The 20,728-nt window shown below is 47.5% G+C and overlaps 1 protein-coding gene across 3 annotated transcripts in view; it reads right to left on the reverse strand.

Annotated features, from left to right (window-relative positions):
* SMG6 (SMG6 nonsense mediated mRNA decay factor) overlaps positions 1-20,728 on the reverse strand; it is a 244,565-nt gene that overhangs the window by 194,594 nt on the left and 29,243 nt on the right. For all 3 annotated transcript variants that reach the window (XM_083172152.1, XM_083172151.1, XM_083172150.1), the window contains exons 9-10: positions 12,808-12,869; positions 6,538-6,683 (exon numbers count right to left, since the gene is read on the reverse strand). In XM_083172152.1, coding sequence (XP_083028278.1) covers positions 6,538-6,683; positions 12,808-12,869 — 208 coding nt within the window. The remainder of the gene's footprint in view (positions 1-6,537; positions 6,684-12,807; positions 12,870-20,728) is intronic.

Raw genomic sequence — 20,728 nt, forward strand, 5'->3', positions numbered from 1 at the left:
TTTACCAATCTGGTGCATAATGGGGAAAACTCTTTTCTCGCTCGAGTCACCTCTGCCGAGAAATCTTGAAAGATAAGCAACTTGTTCCCATTCCATTGCAGGGTCCTATTTTGTTTAAAGGCTGACCACAGCGCCTCCTTGTGTTGGTAATTGAGGCATTTAAATATTACTGCCCGAGGTCTGTTGGAATGGTCTTCCCTGATCGGTCCCAGCCTATGGGCTCTTTCTACTATCATGCCCGCGCATGAATCTACCACCTGTAGCAATTCTGGCAGGGTATGTGTGATAAAGGAGTATAATTCTGGACCTTTGATCGTTTCAGGGAGGCCAATGATACGTAAATTGTTCCTTCTCGAACGATTTTCCAAATCGTCGAGCTTGTTTTGTACTGTATAGGCAGACTTCTGTAGGGACTCAGTGGTGGCCTTTAGTGTGTGAATGTCCTGGAAGGCTTCTCCCAAATGTGCCTCGTTTATGTTGACCTTTTTAGTGATCTGCTTTAGCTGTGATTTAATGTCTTGGACAGACTGCTGCAGCTTAGCAGCGTGGGCGTCCAGGATGGGGTTAATAGTATCTTGTATAGCCCGCACCATGTCTGTATATGTTAGAGCTGCAGCCTGGGATAAGGGAGGAGAGGAGGTGAACAAGTCAGGCTGGGTTTGAGGTATAAATGTCTCTTCCCCACTTACTTGAGTGCGCTGTGGCTGTGGCTGCATTTGGAGTTGTAGCTGTAACGCTGACTGCGCTGGCTGCGCTTGTGTGTGTGAGCCGGCGGCCATCTTGGGCTGGACTCGCGGTGGGAGAGAAGGCTGGCGTCTGGGCTTTCCAGCTGGCGTGGGGGAGAGAAATCTCTTCATTAGGTGCAGGGCGTTCTTGGGAGCGTCTGCCGGCAGGTGCCCGGGTTTCGTGCGTGGAGTGGAGCGCTGGCGGGCGGCTGGCTGGCTGGGGAGCTCAGCACGCTGCGTCCTCACCCATCAGACCCGGAACCGGAAGTCGAAAATTAGGCCTTTAAGAGTTAAAAGGCAGTTCTTGAACCTCAATATGGCCTTGGCATCCTTCTGGCGCAATGGTCTACACTTCATTTTGTGACTCCAAGAGGCCTTCTTCCAAACTGCATGAAAACGGATTCGACACAGGTCACCTAGACAGTGCCAGGGTCCATACTGATGATTCTGCTCACTGCTGTCGCTGATGTCTGCTGCTGCAGCTGCTGCTGTGTGTGTGGCTACAGTGACCTCAGTAATCTTCCACCAATAATCTGCCTATTCCACCTCGTACTCTCCCCCGACTCCTCCCTCTTTGCCTGTTATCTGTGGGCAGTGACTGTTCCTCTGACATGCAGCTGCCGCCAATGTAATGGTGAGATGAGTTGGCGCTGTCAGGGCTGGATAAAGGGCCACATGTACCTGGGGCTGAAAAGGTTTTGCAGGTCTATACTAGACCTGCACAGTGCTCTGTGGGCATGGGGAGTGCTCTGTGTGTAGTCAGTGCCATGTACACCAGGAGTGGCCACACCGGTCCTGGAGATCCACAGTTTTTTTTTTTTTTAATGAGACCGTAATGACTACACCTGTGCTTCAGAGCTGTAGCTCCATCCACCACATATATAATCTGGAACTGCTTATATGGCTGCTAATAAATAGTATAATAAAACAGAACTATAAATCCTTCCTATTCACTACAATACCATACTTTGTCTATCGGACTCAGCATTGGATTGTGTAGGAGCAGAGAAAACACAACCCACGTTTGGTAGCTGGCTGTGCTGCTGGGAACGTCTGCTACAGTAACACAATCGTGCACACACGTGCTGGTGCATGCGCACAGGATTACACGCCTGTTATTCCGCGATGCTAAATCTCTCGGCATCAGGGTCTAGTTTCAGTGCTGCTCAAAGGAGGACATTGCGGGGATTCCATGTTATGCTAAATGGGCTAAACAAGACAGTAGCAGCTGGGATTTCACTACAGAATAACTTACACGCTGTAATGCAAAACTAATCGTACAACTGAATAACAGATCATAACAAGTCGCATCCCCGAATAGTGATAACAATCAGGGAACAGTTGCTGAGTACTGTTCTGTTAAAGTGACATTCTATACAGGACGAGGTGCACAGAATGGGAGAATGTTACCACAGAGTGATATACAGCTGCAGGATGTTTCAGTAGTCGTTTGGCTACTGAATGGCACAGTTTACTTATACTACGGCCCTTATTCAGATCTGATCACAGTACAAATTTGTTCTCAAAATGGGTAAAACCATGTGCACTGCAGGTGGGGCAGATGTAACATGTGCAGAGAGAGTTAGATTTGTGGGAGATACTTTGTCTCTGTGCAGGGTAAATACTGGCTGCATAATTTTTACACTGCAATTTAGATTTCAGTTTCAACACACACCACCCAAATTTAACTCTCTCTGCACATGTTACATCTGCCCCACCTGCAGTGCACAAGGTTTTGCCCATTTTGAGAGTAAATTTGTACTGCGGTCAGATCACAATAAGGGCCTATGGCTGTTGTGCGACTTAACCATAAGCAGCATGAGGCACGCTATGGGCTGAATTACAAAACAACTCCAGGGCACCTGCTCGGTTTCAGAATTACTTCATTCAAAACCTATTGCTTCGTAAAGCAAAACGAGAATTCAACCTTCATGATGTTTTAGCAATTAAGTGCCACAGTCCTATTTGTATTTCTGTCACAACATGCATCTATCCTTCAGGCAATCTCAACCCCATTGATTCTAATCTTTGTAAGGATATTCAGAAGTCTACGCCATGCCTCTGATGGGAGGAAATTCTACTTACTCACTACACTTTCTGTAAAGTACAGTAGTTTTCCCTTCAATTTTCCCAAAACCTGCCTCCCCCCATTGTCAGTGTATGTCATTAACATCTAATATTTATCGTCCTTTGAAGTACATTTCCCTCCTGTACCTTGTTAAAACCCTCATCATATATGAAAGTTTCTATCATGTCTCCCCTTCTCTGATCTAAACTACACAGATATTTTAGTCTTTGTGGGAAAGCTCAGTGATATAAGACACGTACCATTTCATTTGCCCTTCTTCTACAGAACTGGACATAGGACTCCAGATGCGAGCGTACCAATAGCATATACAGCGGCATTCTTTTTCCGGCTACCAATACCTCTGCCTCCTAGGCAATCAAGTATCGGACTTGCCTTTCTCATTGCTTTATTGCATTGCTTCCCTGCCTTTAAGGCATGTCCAAACTGTGGCCCTCCAGCTGTTATGAAACTACACATCCCAGCATGCCTTGCCATAGTTCTAACATTCTCTATTAGCAAAACTGTGGCAAGGCATGATGGGACTTGTAGTTTGTCAACAGATGAAGGGGCCATTGTTTGGACATGCATGCTTTAAGTCATTTGCAATAGTGACTGCTAAATCCCTTCCCTCCTTAGTAGTTTCCATTCTAGTACCCTTGATACTATATTGGGCATTTGCTAAATCATACACTTGGGTCTAAAAAACATTTTTTAACATTGAACTGTAGTTACGATGTTCCTGATCATCCCACAAGTCTACCTAGAGCCTTAATCATTTGGTTTTCCCCTGAGTGTATACCCTGTTGCATGTCTGTGTCAATAAAGGTTTGTTTGGCATGAGTTCTTATTCCATATGTATTGTGGGTACCTGGAAATACTCCTCCTGATCAGAGAAAGGTTGATAAAACTGTCCCTAATATAACAGAATACACAAAGTATTTATTTTTTAACTTTGCTTACCCGTACAGCAGACATTCTGACCTGCGCTCATGTCATTGCTAACTTCCTGCAAAACAGCTGTCCGCTTATGCCACTATGTTGCAAACTGGCACTACAGCAATTCTTCATGCCAGGTTTGTCTTGCCCAGAGGGCCTGTTAATTACTGCACATACCAGGTTTTCTATTTGTGGTGCCAGCAATTGATTGCACTATTGGGACATTGGATACATTAGGTCAAAAATATAACAGAATGGAATTTACAATTGAGTTAATGAATATAATGCCGTAAGATGGCTGTTTTTCTACACTATGAAGATGTGGGATCTTTTATTTGTAGACTGATTATACAAAAGACCAAGACAGAAATACTATGGGGGGACATGCTCCGATTCACACACCAGTGCTCGCTACCATATGGAGTAACAAACACTGATGCACTCCCAGAAAATGCATCAGTAGCCAAACTGATTCAGCCAGGCAAAGGCATTCCTAGAAGAATGAATTCTTCTTTAACAGCACGAAGACAGTATATGATCATTGAGTATCACTAAGACAGAGCTCTAAGTTATGTGTAATAAGTACCGGTTGGGTCTCTCATATAAAAAAAAATAAAATATATATATATATATATATATATATATATATATATATATATATATATATATATATATATATATATATATATATATACACATACATACGGTATATTCTGAAACACAGAATATTTTGAGTGCGGCTGAGATAGTGACACCTCTAATCTCTATTGATTCAGTGAAAATTTATTTCATGCAAAAAGGAAAATATATATATATTGTATAAAGCTGTGTGTGTGTGTGTGTGTGTGTGTGTGTGTGTGTGTGTGTGTGTGTATTGTGTTTAGACTTTGGTCCCAATATATCTCATCATGATATGCAACTAGACCAAATACAGAAAAATCAGATATCCAAAATACTTTTGGGCCCAAGCATTTTGGATATGGGCGACTCAACCTCTATATATTAAGTATGATGCAATAGGAGATCTCATACCTGGCCACTGTATTAGGACTTTGTATAAAACAGGCACTTTATTACTACATGAAGAAGGACTCGGGCTGATTAATTAAGCTCAGTGAAGTGATAATGTGGCTGGTACTTTATCACCGGCCAATCAGCTCCTAACTGTGAAGTTACAGGCTTGGTTTGATAAGACAGGTAGGAGCTGATTGGCCAATGATAAAGACCAGACACTTTATCACTTCACCGAGCTTAATAAATCTACCCCTCAGTTTCTCAAATCTAATCTTTCCCTATATAGCACAAATAACACGTGGCATGCAGGGTAAGCACTACTAGAGTATAACAAACATGAATGATAATGAAGCTAAAGGCTTTAAGGCATATTTGCAAAATATCTACGCATGTTTTTTTTGTGTTTTTTTTTTGGGGGGGGGGGTTATAAATATTAAGAACCCCCCTGGATGCACCATGGAGGTACCGCAGCAGTTCTAGCCACTTCACTCCCTCCATTTCTGACAGCAGAAGCAGTCCCCAAAGATTTCTAAAGGATCCTGCTAGATTTACCAAGCTTTGGATGGCATAGATGGCATAAGCGTACTATAAGCTATAGGATGCACCCACAGAATTTGGAGAGGAATCAGCTGCTGCCCGCTCGCATGTGTGCTGCTGGCCATCAGGGTGTGCACAGCTGGCTGAAGCAGATGCAATAACTGTACTTCCACTAATCGCCAGGATGGGCTTCCATTAGAGCTTCTGTCCCTCAGTAATACACGCAAGCAAATAAAAAGTCTGTATTGCCACAAATTCTGGCGATAAGGAATCCTTATTATTGGAAGCAGAGTGCACATACAGTAAATATGCCTCTAAAGGGCCCCCATCCACTAGGGCAGGGGTGGCCAAACCTGTCCTCAAGATCTACCAACGTTGCATGTTTTCCAGGCAACCTGTGGATCTATAGTAGGAAAGAATGCAGCATGTTTTAAAATGTGACCGTTAGTAAGGACTACAGCTGTGCACCAGCTAGGTAACCTGGAAAACGTGGACCGTTGGTAGATCTCGAGGACTGGTTTGGCCACCCCTGCACTAGGGCGTTCTGGGCACTTTTCATATGATTTTTATGAACATTTGCGAAGGATCGCATTGTATGTCCTTTTCCTCTGTGGCTGCCACAAAGATCTATCAGATCCTACAGATGTGACTGGGATCACATATGATACATCGTATCAAAGGGACCGCATACGATGTATGTCACGGTCCAGCCACCCAGGAGCTGCCGGGTGAGATGGCATTTAGCCGCAAGTCTCGCTGTTTTAGCGGCCGCACGCGCCGTTTCCCCCTCGCTCCAAAAACAGAACGAGGGGGTAACAGCGTATGCAGGGGGTCAGTTGAATACTGTCACAGCTTGAATACTGCCCTATGTGATGGCCGTGACCCAAGTTAATCAGTCAGTAATCCCTATGTGCAATGATAACGCAGAAAACAGACTCATTCTATCTCTGGCTGCAGGATGGTTCCCAAAAAGCATTTAAAACAGTCCCATTTAGTCTTAAAACACCTATCTACCTAAAAAGAGGGAAATTAGTCTGGAATTGTGTCATGTAAACTTCTGAAGTCTAATATATGCTCATCGAGTAATACATGTACACATAAAACTAGGGTGAGTCTATGGCACGTTTGGCTGCTTTCTATTGTATGGGTAGATTGTAATGTCTTTTTCCTCCTGTGTCTGGAGAACTCTCTGATTTGTGGTACGTGTAGTCGTTTATATTAAAATAGTCATACATCAGATGCATGTGATCGTCATACCTTTGCAGTGTGAGTTGTTTACAGCAAACATATTAATGGCCATGAGCTGTAACATGCGTGTGCTGCCAATGGGAGACGGGCTGTGCTGGAGCAGGGCATGGAACTCCTTTAGAACCTTCTCTGCGACCACATGGAACGTTTCCATTCTGAAAGAAGGAAAAACAAATACATAAAAAAAAAAATCTAAGTGAGAGCTAAGCTCAGCACACAGAGCATAGGGTGGCTGAGTGTTTATTTTGATATATTGTATTAAATGCATTTATTTTGTTATATTGTATTAAATGTGCATCTATTCACTACCGGCCTCCAGTCAAATATAACAAATATTCTGATCCTCTGTGCAGGAGCCCTGGGGCTGGCTCCAGGTAGCCAATTTCTATAATGGAAAGTTGCTTTCAATGCATGCTGCAGGTAATACCTGTTACACCTCTCCGGGCCTTAAAGAGTCCATATAACACTGCTGCCGCCTTTAAGTCCAATGAAAAATTTGAGATCGGAAACGTGGTGTAAGAGCACAGGGCCTTCTTAACAGCATTGCAAGACCTGGACAAAGCAATGAACTGGAACCCTGCATAAACCATTCACGTCGAGCTATTAAAAAATATATAACCTACACCTACTGCAGTCAAGCATCATCTCTTCACATGCAGCGAATGGCAGTCAGCTATCTGGTGGATTGCTGCAACTAGCCACTAATCAAACAGCATGCAGACAGCCATTCACTGCCTGGCTACCGGCTGGGAGGCTCTGATTGTGTGACCACCACCTGCCCCTGTTTGAAGGTCTCTAGAATTGTGAGGCCCTCTGCCTATACTTTAAGATGGCCCTGCAAGTTCATGGGAAGCAGCACTAGACTAGGGATGCAGTCATGGTCAGGACACCAATACCGGCATCCCGGATGCCTACGGAAGAACAGCACCGGATCCCCGATAGGATCAGCATGCAGACATCCTGATCAGTGGTTACACGGGACGGGTTAGGTTTAGCCACTAGGGGATACAGTCATAAGGTCAACCCTATAAAAGGTCGACATACATTACGCCGATCACTGAAGGTCAACAGGGCTTAGATCGACACCAGAAATAGGTCAACGTGGCTAAAGTCATCAGGGTTGAAATGTCGACACAAGCATTAGGTCGATAATAGGAAGGTAGACAGTCAAAAGGTTGACATGAGTTTTTCACATTTTTGGGGGGCGACAGGCAGTATTTCATACCCTACCATCCACTGAGGTAGGCGTGGGGAACCTTTTTTGTGCCAAGGGCCATTTGTATGGGGAAAAAAATCCTTTGGGGGCCATATGTAAAAATGTATCTTACAAATTGTCCTGCTGCAGACGTCCCACGCTCCGGCGGCTGCCGCTGAATACGTCTGACAGTCTCTGGCTGCTGCTGATTAAGAGGAATCTCGCAAGAATTACCGACCTCTCAGGAGAATTCCCCTGTACTTGACTCCAGGCAAAGCTGCCAGGCGGGTGGGTGGGCCACTCAGACCGGCTACGGGGGCCGCATACGGCCCCCGGGCCTGAGGTTCCCCACCCCTGCACTAAGTTGTGGTGGTAGAATATAATAGCATGGCTAGCATAGCGACTGTACACATTTGACCTTCTGACTGTTGACCTAATACTTGAGTCGACCTACCGACCCGGTCGACCTAATGTATGTCAACCTATATAGAGTCAATGCCAGAGCTAGGCTGCGGGGCGAGGGGCGCCAGAGCTAGGCTGCGGGGCGAGGGGCGCCAGAGCTAGGCTGCGGGGCGAGGGGCGCCAGAGCTAGGCTGCGGGGCGAGGGGCGCCAGAGCTAGGCTGCGGGGCGAGGGGCGCCAGAGCTAGGCTGCGGGGCGAGGGGCGCCAGAGCTAGGCTGCGGGGCGAGGGGCGCCAGAGCTAGGCTGCGGGGCGAGGGGCGCCAGAGCTAGGCTGCGGGGCGAGGGGCGCCAGAGCTAGGCTGCGGGGCGAGGGGCGCCAGAGCTAGGCTGCGGGGCGAGGGGCGCCAGAGCTAGGCTGCGGGGCGAGGGGCGCCAGAGCTAGGCTGCGGGGCGAGGGGCGCCAGAGCTAGGCTGCGGGGCGAGGGGCGCCAGGGCTAGGCTGCGGGGCGAGGGGCGCCAGGGCTAGGCTGCGGGGCGAGGGGCGCCAGGGCTAGGCTGCGGGGCGAGGGGCGCCAGGGCTAGGCTGCGGGGCGAGGGGTGCCAGGGCTAGGCTGCGGGGCAAGGGGCACCAGGACTAGGCTGCGGGGCGCCAGGGCTAGGCTGCGGGGCAAGGGGCGCCAGGGCTAGGCTGCGGGGCAAGGGGCGCCAGGGCTAGGGGCGCCAGGGCTAGGCTGCGGGGCAAGGGGCGCCAGGACTAGGCTGCGGGGCAAGGGGCGCCAGGACTGGGCAAGGGGCGCCAGGGCTAGGCTGCGGGGTGAGGGGTGCCAGGGCTAGGCTGCGGGGCAAGGGGCGCCAGGGCTAGTCTGCGGGGCAAGGGGCGCCAGGACTAGGCTGCGGGGCGAGGGGCGCAAGGGATAGGCTGCTGGGGGCAACAGAATTTAGGTTAAAGCGGCAGGGTTAGGGGTAATTACTAATAGGGAGGCTTAAGGGCAAAAGTGAATCAATGACAATACTGCCTCGACTCTTAAAAAGATTGCAATGAATATCAGGCTTACAACAGGTTTACCAGACAATTCTCATAATAACATTAAACATCAGCTGTCAAAATAAAGCAGAGAATTCCTGATTCTAAATGTTCTAATCTAAGCTCAACAAGACAGCGTTGTGGATTATGTAGTTACATATTGGCTCACAGAAGCCACAGTAGGTTGTATTGGTAGGAATTTTCAAAATCAGAAGCGCTCTGGTCATTTCACCTGCATTCACTAAATGGCGCAATACGCTGTGGTGGGAGGTGGATCTAAGACATTAGTGACCCAAAGAGTATACCAGCAGAGGCAAGTCTCTCAGCAACACGCTTTAAAGTTTCACCAATGCGTCAGTACGCGTACTCTGGGCTACTACACCAGGCTGGGGACGGTAACTCACCGCAACATCTGTCTGCGAGAAGAGTGGCCTGAGGAAAAAGCCATACCTATCAGACGTCTATGAATAATGCACTTCAAAACATGTAAATTATTAAAGCTTGTGAATATTTTACAGAAAAGTTATCCAATAAAGTTCCTGAGGGGGCAATTTATATTAATGTTGCTTTGAGGATATCACTTATGTGTCAGCAATGTTTTACCTTTATCCTCTAGAACATTGCAAGTTTTTTTTATTTAATACTGCACTCTATTTGTACCATTACACATCAGTCATGTTACATCTGAACTTGGATTTATATTGTAAATAACAATCATTTTGTCACTTTTAGATTTGCGTAGCAGCCACCTTTGCATTAGCAAAGCTTCTGTGTTAGAAGATCTAGGTGCACACTTTAAATAAAAAAAAACTCAGAATTTGGTAAATGCATCTGGCCTGCAGCACTCAAAGGGACCTATTTATCGAGAACATTTTACTTAAAATTATGCTGTAACAGTTTCAGAATCATTTTATGTATTACTGTATCACTATGTACTATTAGTCAAGAAATCGTAGAAATTTCCTGCAGTAGGTCAACTACTGCTGCAGATCACAGCCCTCATTATTGTTAAAGGGGATTAGATCCAAACTCAATGTACCGAACTCCTAAAAGAAACTCTTGAGTTTGGCCTCTCTGGTTTACTCCAACCTTAGATGGCGTATGCCGCGTTATGCCTAAGAAGCCTCCAGCGGACTCTTGAATCTGGAACTTTACACATGTGTCCGATTCTCCCATATGAATCTTTCACAAATTTTAAAATGCCAATAATATAAATCAGAAAAAATGGTTACTACAACCATAACCCTGCAAGTTATGCTGTGTACACATGGGTACAATCAGCATGAGATTTTGACTACATTGTCAAAATCGCATGCAGATCACACAGTTTTTTTTTTACCTTGCAATACCGATGCACGCTCCCGTGGCAGCACCAATCGAAACTCAGATAGACAGGGCTGCAATGACTATATAGTATATTGTCCAAATCGCATGCATGTCGGGTGGCTTGCTGTGCGATTCCATCCCAATGCAATCTGATCGTATCGAATAGTATGCCTACCGTATGTACACACTATAACACTTTGGGGGTATTTTCATTAATTTACAATATCCATTGCGATAATGGATTTGGTATGAAATCCCGAATCGGTCTAAATCCCGACAAGGACAAAATCCCGACATTTAAAATCCTGACAAGGTAAAAATACTGACATATAGAATGTACGGGTGAAAAAGTCAACATAACTTTTGATCGATAGATCACCATGGGTTTTTGACCCGAATGTCGACATGGACACAGTTGGAAGTGAACCGGAGCCCCTCGCATCACTCGCAATGCTTCGGGCACACTATTTTATACTCCCACCACGCCCTAGTGGATGGTAGGGCATGAAATACCGCCTGTCGGAATATGTCGGGTCAAAAAACAGTGAAAAAACCCATGTCGACCTCGCGACCTGTCGACCGAAAGTCATGTTGACTTTCACCTGTACATTCGATATGTCGGTATTTTGACCTTGTCGGGGTTTTGTCCTTGTCGGGATTTTGACTGCATCCCGCACCAATAATGGTACAATAAATTGCAAAGAATAAAACAGAACCCCTCATAAATAAGGTTACAAATTTAAGGGAAGCAACGTGGGGGAAAAAGAAGGATACGCACCAGTAAGTACCACTTTCTAAAACTGAAGCTTTGGAATTAAGTATTGAGCAGTTTTTTGAAGCCACCAATCAGCATTTTTGACCAACAACTTTAAATCAGCAACTTGAATCTAATCGAGTAGCAGTTTAAAAACTATTGCTCAAAAGATGCCAATGACTGGCGGCTTTGGCAAACTGGCCAAAAAGTTTTGGTACTCTTTACTTAGAAGGGCGCCCATCTCGGCCATCTCGGGCATTGAATGCACTAAAAAATCAGGTGCGATGCAACAGACGAGATGCCCGAGATTTCCCATAGGGAACAATGTTAAATGTCTCAATTGACCCGATTTTCCTTTTTAATGCCTCAATTGACCCAATTTTTTCATAGGAAACAATGTTAAATGGGCCACAGAGGCCAAATAGGCACCCTGAAGTGAATAATGGCCACCCGAATTGTTAACGCCACCCCACGATCAACGTCAACCCGAAGCGTGGCGAGCACAGCGAGCCCGCGAGGGGCGGCGGTACGCGTCCTACGACCTTTTCATACCCCCACTATCCACGTCGGCGTGGAGTTGAGAATAGAAAGTGTGGCGAGCGCAGCGAGCCACCGAGCCCGAAGCGTGGCGAGCGCAGCGCGCCCCGCGAGGGGACGCGGATACCTTCACAGGTATCCGCGTCCCCTCGCGGGCTTCACAGCTGTCCGCGTACCCTCGCGGGGCTCGCTGCGCTCGCCACGCTTCGGGCTCGGTGGCTCGCTGCGCTCGCCACACTTTCTATTCTCAACTCCACGCCGACGTGGATAGTGGGGGTATGAAAAGGTCGTAGGACGCGTACCGCTGCGCTCGCCACGCATCGGGTTGACGTTGATCGTGGGGTGGCGTTAACAATTCGGGTGGCCATTATACACTTCAGGGTGCCTATTTGGCCTCTGTGGCCCATTTAACATTGTTTCCTATGGAAAAATCGGGTCAATTGAGGCATTGAACAGGAAAATTGGGTCAATTGAGACTTTTAACATTGTTCCCTATGGGAAATCTCGGGCATCTCGTCGGTTGATCGCACCCGATTTTTTAGTGCATTCAATGCCCGAGATGCCCGAGATTTTTTACTAACGATGCCCATGATCAAAATCGTGGGCGCCCTTCTAAGTAAAGAGTACCAAAGTTTTCTTTTTCTTAAAAAGTTTGTTTGGTAATGAACTGTAGACACCATACTTTTATTAATTTGGCTTCTCCATACGGTCAATAAAAACTGGTTGCAATTGTACTGTGTCAAAGTGAAGAAAATGCCAGTAACACATGAAGAATCGCCTGCCATGGTCTTAAAGATGGGAAACTGTAAGATCCATGTGGTATGAATTATCTCTCAGAGATCACTTCTCTAATGATTATGGTAATGCTTAGGCCTACAGCACTGCACAGCCCCACATCCTGCTGAGAACATGTCAAGGGAGTAGTGAGGGCGCTTCACCCACTGCACCCTCAGTCATAAAACACAGCTTGGCTGCAAAGCAGCTCACATTCCAGAGAGATGCATAACGTTGGAAAATAAGAGACAGATCCAGCACACTTACCCAATCCTGGTGAAGAGCTTCCCTTGGGCATGGAGGAAGCTGAGCAGGAAGCGTTTGTTCAGCTGCATGGGAAAGAAGGAGGAAAAAAAAAATGAGAAACAATAAAACCTTCGACATTCTGGGAAAGGAGTGGAGTCCCGGGTGCTGAAATAACCTGGCCTGGGGATGTGTGGGCGAACGGCTGGAGATGGGAAATGAATGACATGCCCTAAATCTCACACACATGCTGGGATGGGCACATGCCATTCTAAGGAGCAGAGGCTAGGATGACTTAGAAACTGCACCCTCTGCTGGCAGTTTGAGGAATGTCACGTCAGTGAGGTGTCAGCGTATGTTAGACAAGTGAGCGATGCTGCATAGTATTTCTATTTATAATGACTGAGGTCGTAGTGTTCAGGCTACTCTGGAATCAACAGCACACTAAGAGGTATACATGTAGGAAACAAAAACGCACTGACAGACATAATGTAGCTATTTACGTTCCACTTCTATTTTATGTAAAAATAAAGTGTCATCCATATTTTAAAAAATATAATAGTTTCAAGAGTGAAATAAAAATGCAGTGTAAGGAGTGCTTATAATAATGACAATAATAATAAATAAAAAAACACAATTACACAATGAACAAAACACTTTTTTACACTAAAACTGAAGGGAATTATTTTGCATTGTACATTTTTGTTACTGGATAAGTGTTTTATGATCATTTTTAAATTAGACTTTTTTAAATCAAATCTTCAAAAAGTCAACGTATTGGTCACAAATCTATATTTGAAGAGGTTGAACGTGAAACCCATGTCCATGACCGCCATTTCTCACAGCAGTTTGTTTTATAAACCAGTAAAAGAACGGTGAAATGGTTCTGCGTTTGCCAGGAAATGCCAGCACTACTACCAACAACTAACTGCAAGTTCCTGGCACAAGACACACATTATACACCAATGCCTACTATTTGAGAACTATAAATGTTCAACGTTGTAATCTAATTGGTCAGGGAGGAGGAAACGCGCCAGTTCAGTATTGATTTAAACCAAAAGGAGTATACTCATCAGGTATGCAAAAATAGGATTTATGGTCTTACCTTGATAAATCCCTTTCTTTGAGTCCATAGGGGGCACAGGAGTTCACGCTGGGTATGAGAGGTGAGGTAGCAGAGCGTGCACCAAAGGGTTACAAAAATGTACCCAGCATGCTCCCTGCCTCCCTTCTCCCTCATAACCCGCCCCCTGACCCTGGGTCACCAGTTTCGTTAGCAAGCCCAAGGTAGGAGCAGAGCCAGAGAAGAAGGAAGAGCAAACGCACACCCACATAGCATACAGGCCCTAAAGCCATGGAACTTTCCTACATAGGAAGCCCCGCTACCAGGTGCGTCTGGGAGGGCGTCCTGTGCCCCCTATGGACTCAAAGAAAGGGATTTATCAAGGTAAGACCATAAATCCTATTTTCTTTATCGTCCACTAGGGGGCACAGGAGTTCACGCTGGGACGTCCTAAAGCTGTCCCCTCACGGGTGGGGGATGCTCCTGGACTGCGGAATCACATGTCTACCAAAATGTGCATTAGCCGCTGCAAAGGTATCAAATGCATAAAACTTGATAAAGGTCTGGGAAGAGGACCAAGTAGCCGCCTTACAGAGCTGTTCAGCCGAGGCGCCTCGATTAGCGGCCCAGGATGTACCCACAGACCTGGTAGAATGTGCAGTAATCCCCTCCGGGGGAGTAATCAGTGCGGAAAGATACGCTTGGCGAACCACTGATCTGAGCCATCTCGCCAAGGACTGTTTGGAAGCGGGCTAGCCCCTCTTATTGGCCCCATAAAGCACAAACAGTGAACCCGACTTACAAGTTGACTTAGTCCTGCGAAGATAAATCTGCAACGCACGGACTACATCAAGAGAAGCTTCAGCTTCAGAAGAACCTGGAAAAGAAGGCACCACTATTTCCTGGTTAAGGTGAAACTCAGACACCACCTTTGGATGAAAATCCAGTTTGGTACAAAGAACCGCCCTGTCCGGGTGAAATACCAGAAAAGACGGTTTCCATGATAATGCACTCATGTCAGACCCCCTTCGTGCTGAGGAAATAGCCAACAAGAAGCCACCTTCCAGGATTTCAGATCCACCTCCTCCAGAGACTCGAAAGGAGACGATTGAAGTGCCCGGAAAACCTCTAAAGAGGGACACCTTAACAGCCAGCCCGTCAAAGCCAGGCCACTAAAGTCCGGGTGTCGGAATGGCCCCTGTGAAATCAGGTCTGGACGCAGAGATAGACTCAGAGAAGAGGCTACCAACAGGTTCCATAGATCCGCGTACCAACCTCGACGGGGCCAATCTGGGGCCACTAGGATCATCATTCCTCCCTCCTTCCTGAACTTCCACAGAAGGCGAAGTAGGAGTTGAAACAGGGGGAATGCGTACACTATCTTGCCGACTTAAAAAGTCTGCCTCAAAATTGAGAACCCCTGGGATGAAGACTGCAGAGATTGCAGAAATCTGCTTCTCCGCCCACCTGAATATCTAGGAGACTTCTTTTATCGCTCCTTTGCTGCATGTCCCGCCCTGCCTGTTGATAAAGGCCACAGGCGTGGTGCTGTCGGACCGGATCTTTACAGGGCACCCTCGGATGAGGGACCCCAACCTCTGAAGAGCCAGAAGGATTGCTCTCAATTCCAGGAGATTGATCGGAAGGCGACACTCCTGAGCCGTCCAGCGACCCTGAAAAGATTGAGAATTGCAAACCGCTCCACAGCCCCGTAGGCTGGCATCCGTGGTAAGCAAGACTCAGGTTGGAATCCAAAACGGGCGGCCCTCAGACAAGTTGTCTGTCTTTAACCACCATGTGAGAGACAGGCGAACCTTCGGGGGCAGTGTGATCAATTGACTCCTTAGACGAGTATGATCTCCTGTCCACTGGCTGAGAGTGTAAAGCCGAAGTGGGCGCGAGTGAAACTGTGTATACTCTACCATGTCGAAGACACCACCATACACTTGTGTACTGAGACCCTTCTGTGACCTATAAGGGAATGAATCTTCCTCTGAAGGGAGTGGATCTTATCCTCTGGAAGATATACTCTCTACAACCGAGTGCCCAGCCGAGCTCCCAAGTGAAGTGTCCTTTGGGAAGGAGTAAGAAACAATTTCTTCCAGGTTATCCTCCAACCGTGAGATAACAGAAGTGTAATCACGACCTGCAAATGACTCCGTAGTAGGTCTGGGGACTTTCCAAAATCAGTGGGCCGTCCAGGTATGGAATCATCCGAACCCCCAGCCGATGCAGGTGTGCAGCCCTGACCGCCATCACCTTGGTGAACACCCTGGGAGCCGTAGATAGACCAAAAGGTAGCGCCCTGAACTGGAAGTGTTCGACCCGAAGGGCGAACCTCAATGTGCTGATGTTCCTGTCGGATGGGGATGTGAAGTATATCTAGCGAGGCCATGAAGTCCCCTGGCTCCAGTGAGAGAATGATCGAACGCAGGGACTCCATGCGAAACTTCGGCACTCGCAGAAAAATAGTGAGCGACTTCAGATTCAGGATAGGGCGGTGAGAACCATCCAGTTTGTGAATCAAGAATAGGGTGGAGAAGAACCCCTGACCCCTCTGCTCCTGAGGAACTGGAACAATGACGTTCGAGTCCAAAAGAGAGCAGATGGAAAGCTGTAGCACTTGTCGTTTCGCTGGGTCCTTTGGAAGACCCGTGCAAAAATAACACTGAGGAGGGGGGAACCGGAATGTCAGGGCATAGCCCCTGGAGACCACCTCCCTGACCTGTTTAGCCACTGGACGTCTGGTAGCCCAGGGCTGCTTGGTTCAGGGCTTGGCTCCCTTAGTGGATGAGGAAAATCTAGAGGAAGGACTAGTGCCGTCGGACAAACCTCTCTCCACCTTGCCCGCCCACTCAGACACTGCCTTGGCCACCCATGACGCGGCAAGCGTGGTACACCTAATGGCCCCTGCCTGTGAAAAGCAGTCCTGAGGAAATTCTCAGAAGGGTCCTTCAAAGATGAAGAATCCGAAATGGGCAGTACTGAAGCACGAGCTAATCGCGCAACATGATCATCCGCCAGGGGAGGATTTTCCCACTTAGCCCTCTCTGTGGGAGGAACAGGTTAAAAAGTAGTAAGTCGCTTGGAAAGCTGGAACCTTCTAAACGGTTGAGACCACGCAGTCTCCAATAAATCCTCCATGAGGGCCGAAGGCGGGAGATGGGCCGATACCTTCTTAAGACGCTTAAAAATCAGGTCTTTACTTTTAGGGGCAGGAGCCTCATCCTCCCTCTGGAGGACTGCCTTAACCTCCTGCATCAGAGACTCTACCTCCACTGAGGACAAAGTGTCATCGGCCCCTGCGGATTCCGCCACTGAGCTGGAATCCGAATCGGAACGCGGAGAACCCGCATCGGGACTCTGCTGCCTACCCTGCCTCCTGGAATCCCTGCCCGCCCGAGTAGCCGTCAACCCCTGCACAGATTGTGCAAAGGATTGCCACCAAGGGGGCTCTACATAAGCAGGAGCTGCCCCAACACTGGTGCTGGCCACTGCCACAGGGGGCATGGGCACAGGGGGCAGGGGCGCAGGAGGTAAGGAGTTGACAAGCGGTCAATATGTCAATACCTGAGTCAAGGTCGAAGCCCAGGCCGGTTCCTGCTGTGAAGGCAGCAGAAGATCTGCTTCAAGGGCCAAACACCTGGAACAGATATCCTCCTCCTGCTGAGAGAGTATGTCCACACATACCCTACAGGTATGCTGCATCGGAGATGGGGTCTCCTTGCCAGGTTTCGCCTTAGGCATACTGTCCACGATAAAAGACAAAAAACACCAGCAGTTACAACACTGACACCCAAGCAACACACTTGCAGCCTTACCCACAAAGCTTTAGCAAAGCCATTTGGTATGGGCAGATAAACTCAACAATTCAGCAAGCTGAAAAGGAGACACCGTATATGCAAAGCCAATACTATGAATGGTGACAGTGTTTCAAACTTTCATCTCTTCCAATGATATTGGAAGGAAGACAGCATCAGAGTACCAGCGGCAGTAGAGGATAAATACCACAAACACCAGGCTCCAGAAGCAGGGTGTGGGGGAGAATCCCAGCAGCCTCCATCTCTAAACCTAGCAAGTGCCAGAATGGCTGCTGATTAGGACCTTAATGAGGAGCTGGGACACCTGGGGCAAAAATTATTATTATTATTTTTTGGATTGTGGGAGGAAACCGGAGTACCCGGAGGAAACCCACTCAAGTACGGGGAGAATATACAAACTCCGCACAGTTAGGACCATGGTGGGAATCGAACCCAGGACCTCAGTGCTGTGAGGCAGTAATGCTAACCATTACACCCTCCGTACTCCTACAGAACCTGGTGTTCCTATGTGGTCACCCACTCAAGTACTAACCAGGCCCAATATATAGCATTAGCTGTAGATCCCAGGCTGTCTTCAAGCTTCCAATGATATTGGAAAGAAGACATCAGCAAAGCTCAACAATCCAGCCAGCAGCAGGAGAGGAGAAATACCACACACACACCAGGCTCCAGGAGCAGGGTGTGGGGGAGAATCCCAGCAGCCTCCGTCTCTAAACCCAGCAAGTGCCAGAATGGCTGCTGATTAGGACCTTAATGAGGAGCTTGGACACCTGGGGCAATCCTACATCACCTGGTGTTCCTATGTGGTCACCCACTCAAGTACGAACCAGGCCCAATATACAGCATTAGCTGTAGATCCCAGGCTGTCTTCAAGCTTCCAATGATATTGGAAAGAAGACATCAGCAGAGCTCAACAATCCAGCCCGCAGCAGGAGAGGAGAAATACTACACACACACCAGGCTTCCAGGAGCAGGGTGTGGGGGAGAATCCCAGCAGCCTCTGTCTCTAAACCCAGCAAGTGCCAGAATGGCTGCTGATTAGGACCTTAACGAGGAGCTGGGACACCTGGGGCAATCAGAGAGCAAGCCTCAGCACTTCCCCAGGGGTGGGGGAGGGACTAACCTACAGCACCTGGTGTTCCTATGTGGTCTCCCACTCAAGTACTAACCAGGCCCAATATACAACATTTCCAATGTGTATGGCTGTAGGTTCCCAGGCTGTCTAACCTCCCCCTCAGGCATCAACCCCCGGGACATAGCCTGACTAATTGTCCCTGGTGATCTAGTGGAAAGGTGGAGCAGTCCAGACCCCCACTGCCTGCCCCCCCCGCTGACTCCCATACAAACGGGGGGGGGGGGGCTGCTAGACGCGGCTCCCTGCAAGCAGGGAACCGCCGCTTACCTGCCCGGGGACGGAGTGATGGAGCTGCGCTGCCGGTGATTCACTAAAAGAGCACCCGCCGCAGCAGCTCTAACCCATGGCTGTTCTAACAGTCGCGATAATGGTGCTGCTCTCTCCTTGGCACCAAAGAAAAAACTGGTGACCCAGGGTCAGGGGGCGGGTTATGAGGGAGAAGGGAGGCAGGGAGCATGCTGGGTACATTTTTGTAACCCTTTGGTGCACGCTCTGCTACCTCACCTCTCATACCCAGCGTGAACTCCTGTGCCCCCTAGTGGACGATAAAGAAATAAAAGGTAAACATAAGTAGCCACACGGGGCTCACAAAAACCTAATCCTTGTGTGTTATTTGGTGCTTTAAATATTGAACTAGTAAAGGGCATATACTAGTCACTTGATAAGCGTAGAAAGGTTACTTCATTTAATAAAATGACTTGTAATGTTCAATATACCATGGCTCATCAATTTCAGGAATGCAAATAGATCAAGTAGTGCCTGGGGTAAAAGATAAAAGGCCTTGTGCAAGTAAGTCAGGAAAACAGAAATGATACATCTGAAAGACTGAACTGTAATGCTATAAAAAAAACGGACTAATTCATCAGTGCCACGACAAACACTCGGGGTGCCCTAGAAGCTGAACGCAACCCCCCGCCGCGCCTGCAGCCTGACACCTGCACAATGCTACACGCAGAAGGCACCAAATAAGGGAAGGATTGTGCACAGCGGCCCCAGGAAGAAATGGTGTCTTAAGACGAAATTTCAATACTTGAGTTTTGGACGTAAATTTCTGTATCTGCTCTTTCTCAAGCCTGAGTCTGCTCTAAGCCTCCTGCACGAAGAGCGAGAGGAAGAGAGGCAGCCGAGATGTGAGGATCCCTGGGAATCCAGGATGCATCCAGCAGAGACACAGACACAGAATGGACATCCAGGAGGGGGGGATGAACAACAAAGCATAGGACCCCCTGACAAAGGGTACACAAAGGCTCCCGCTACGCATGAAGACACTCCGCAACAAACTGCAGGGTAAAGAGCACATAAACAAAAACACAACAATATTCATATGTGCCCAGAGAGTGAAAAACAAAGGTCCGGGTTAAATCCCACTTTGTGCATTCCTGTACATAAAATGGACCGGATCTTACAAGGCACATACACCCTAAGTACGTCAGCCAATCAGGAACTCTCCCACTGAACAAATCTATTTCCAGCACCTTTCTTAAACCCCCAAATTGTTAGGAACCCACCGTCAACACACCAAACACCTTGCGCTAGATACATTTTGAAGCAGCTTTTGTAGGCAAGTACATAGTTTATTTTTAACTTTAGACAGATAACTCAAAACTTAGTGACACCTCCAGTCCAAACAACCACCATGTCGTCATTTGAGCAGTCTGTGTTTAGAATGTTGCTCACTCCCATATAACAGGGTGTGGTGTATTTTATGCCGGCATGTCAACATGACATTTTTCTGTTAGAACCCTAGCCCTATGACTACACCGAACGTCAACATTCACAATGACTCCATAAAGACCATGTTGACATATTCACTATCGACATACAGGACAGTAGTCGACGTTAGGACGACATACTCAGCTAACATTGAATGTTCATGGAGACCGCGTCCCAAAGGTAATAAAATAATGATATGAAAAGGACAAGGGC

Source organism: Crinia signifera, chromosome 2 (assembly GCF_055691185.1).
Source record: "Crinia signifera chromosome 2, ASM5569118v1, whole genome shotgun sequence".
NCBI classification, from domain to species: Eukaryota; Metazoa; Chordata; class Amphibia; order Anura; family Myobatrachidae; genus Crinia; species Crinia signifera.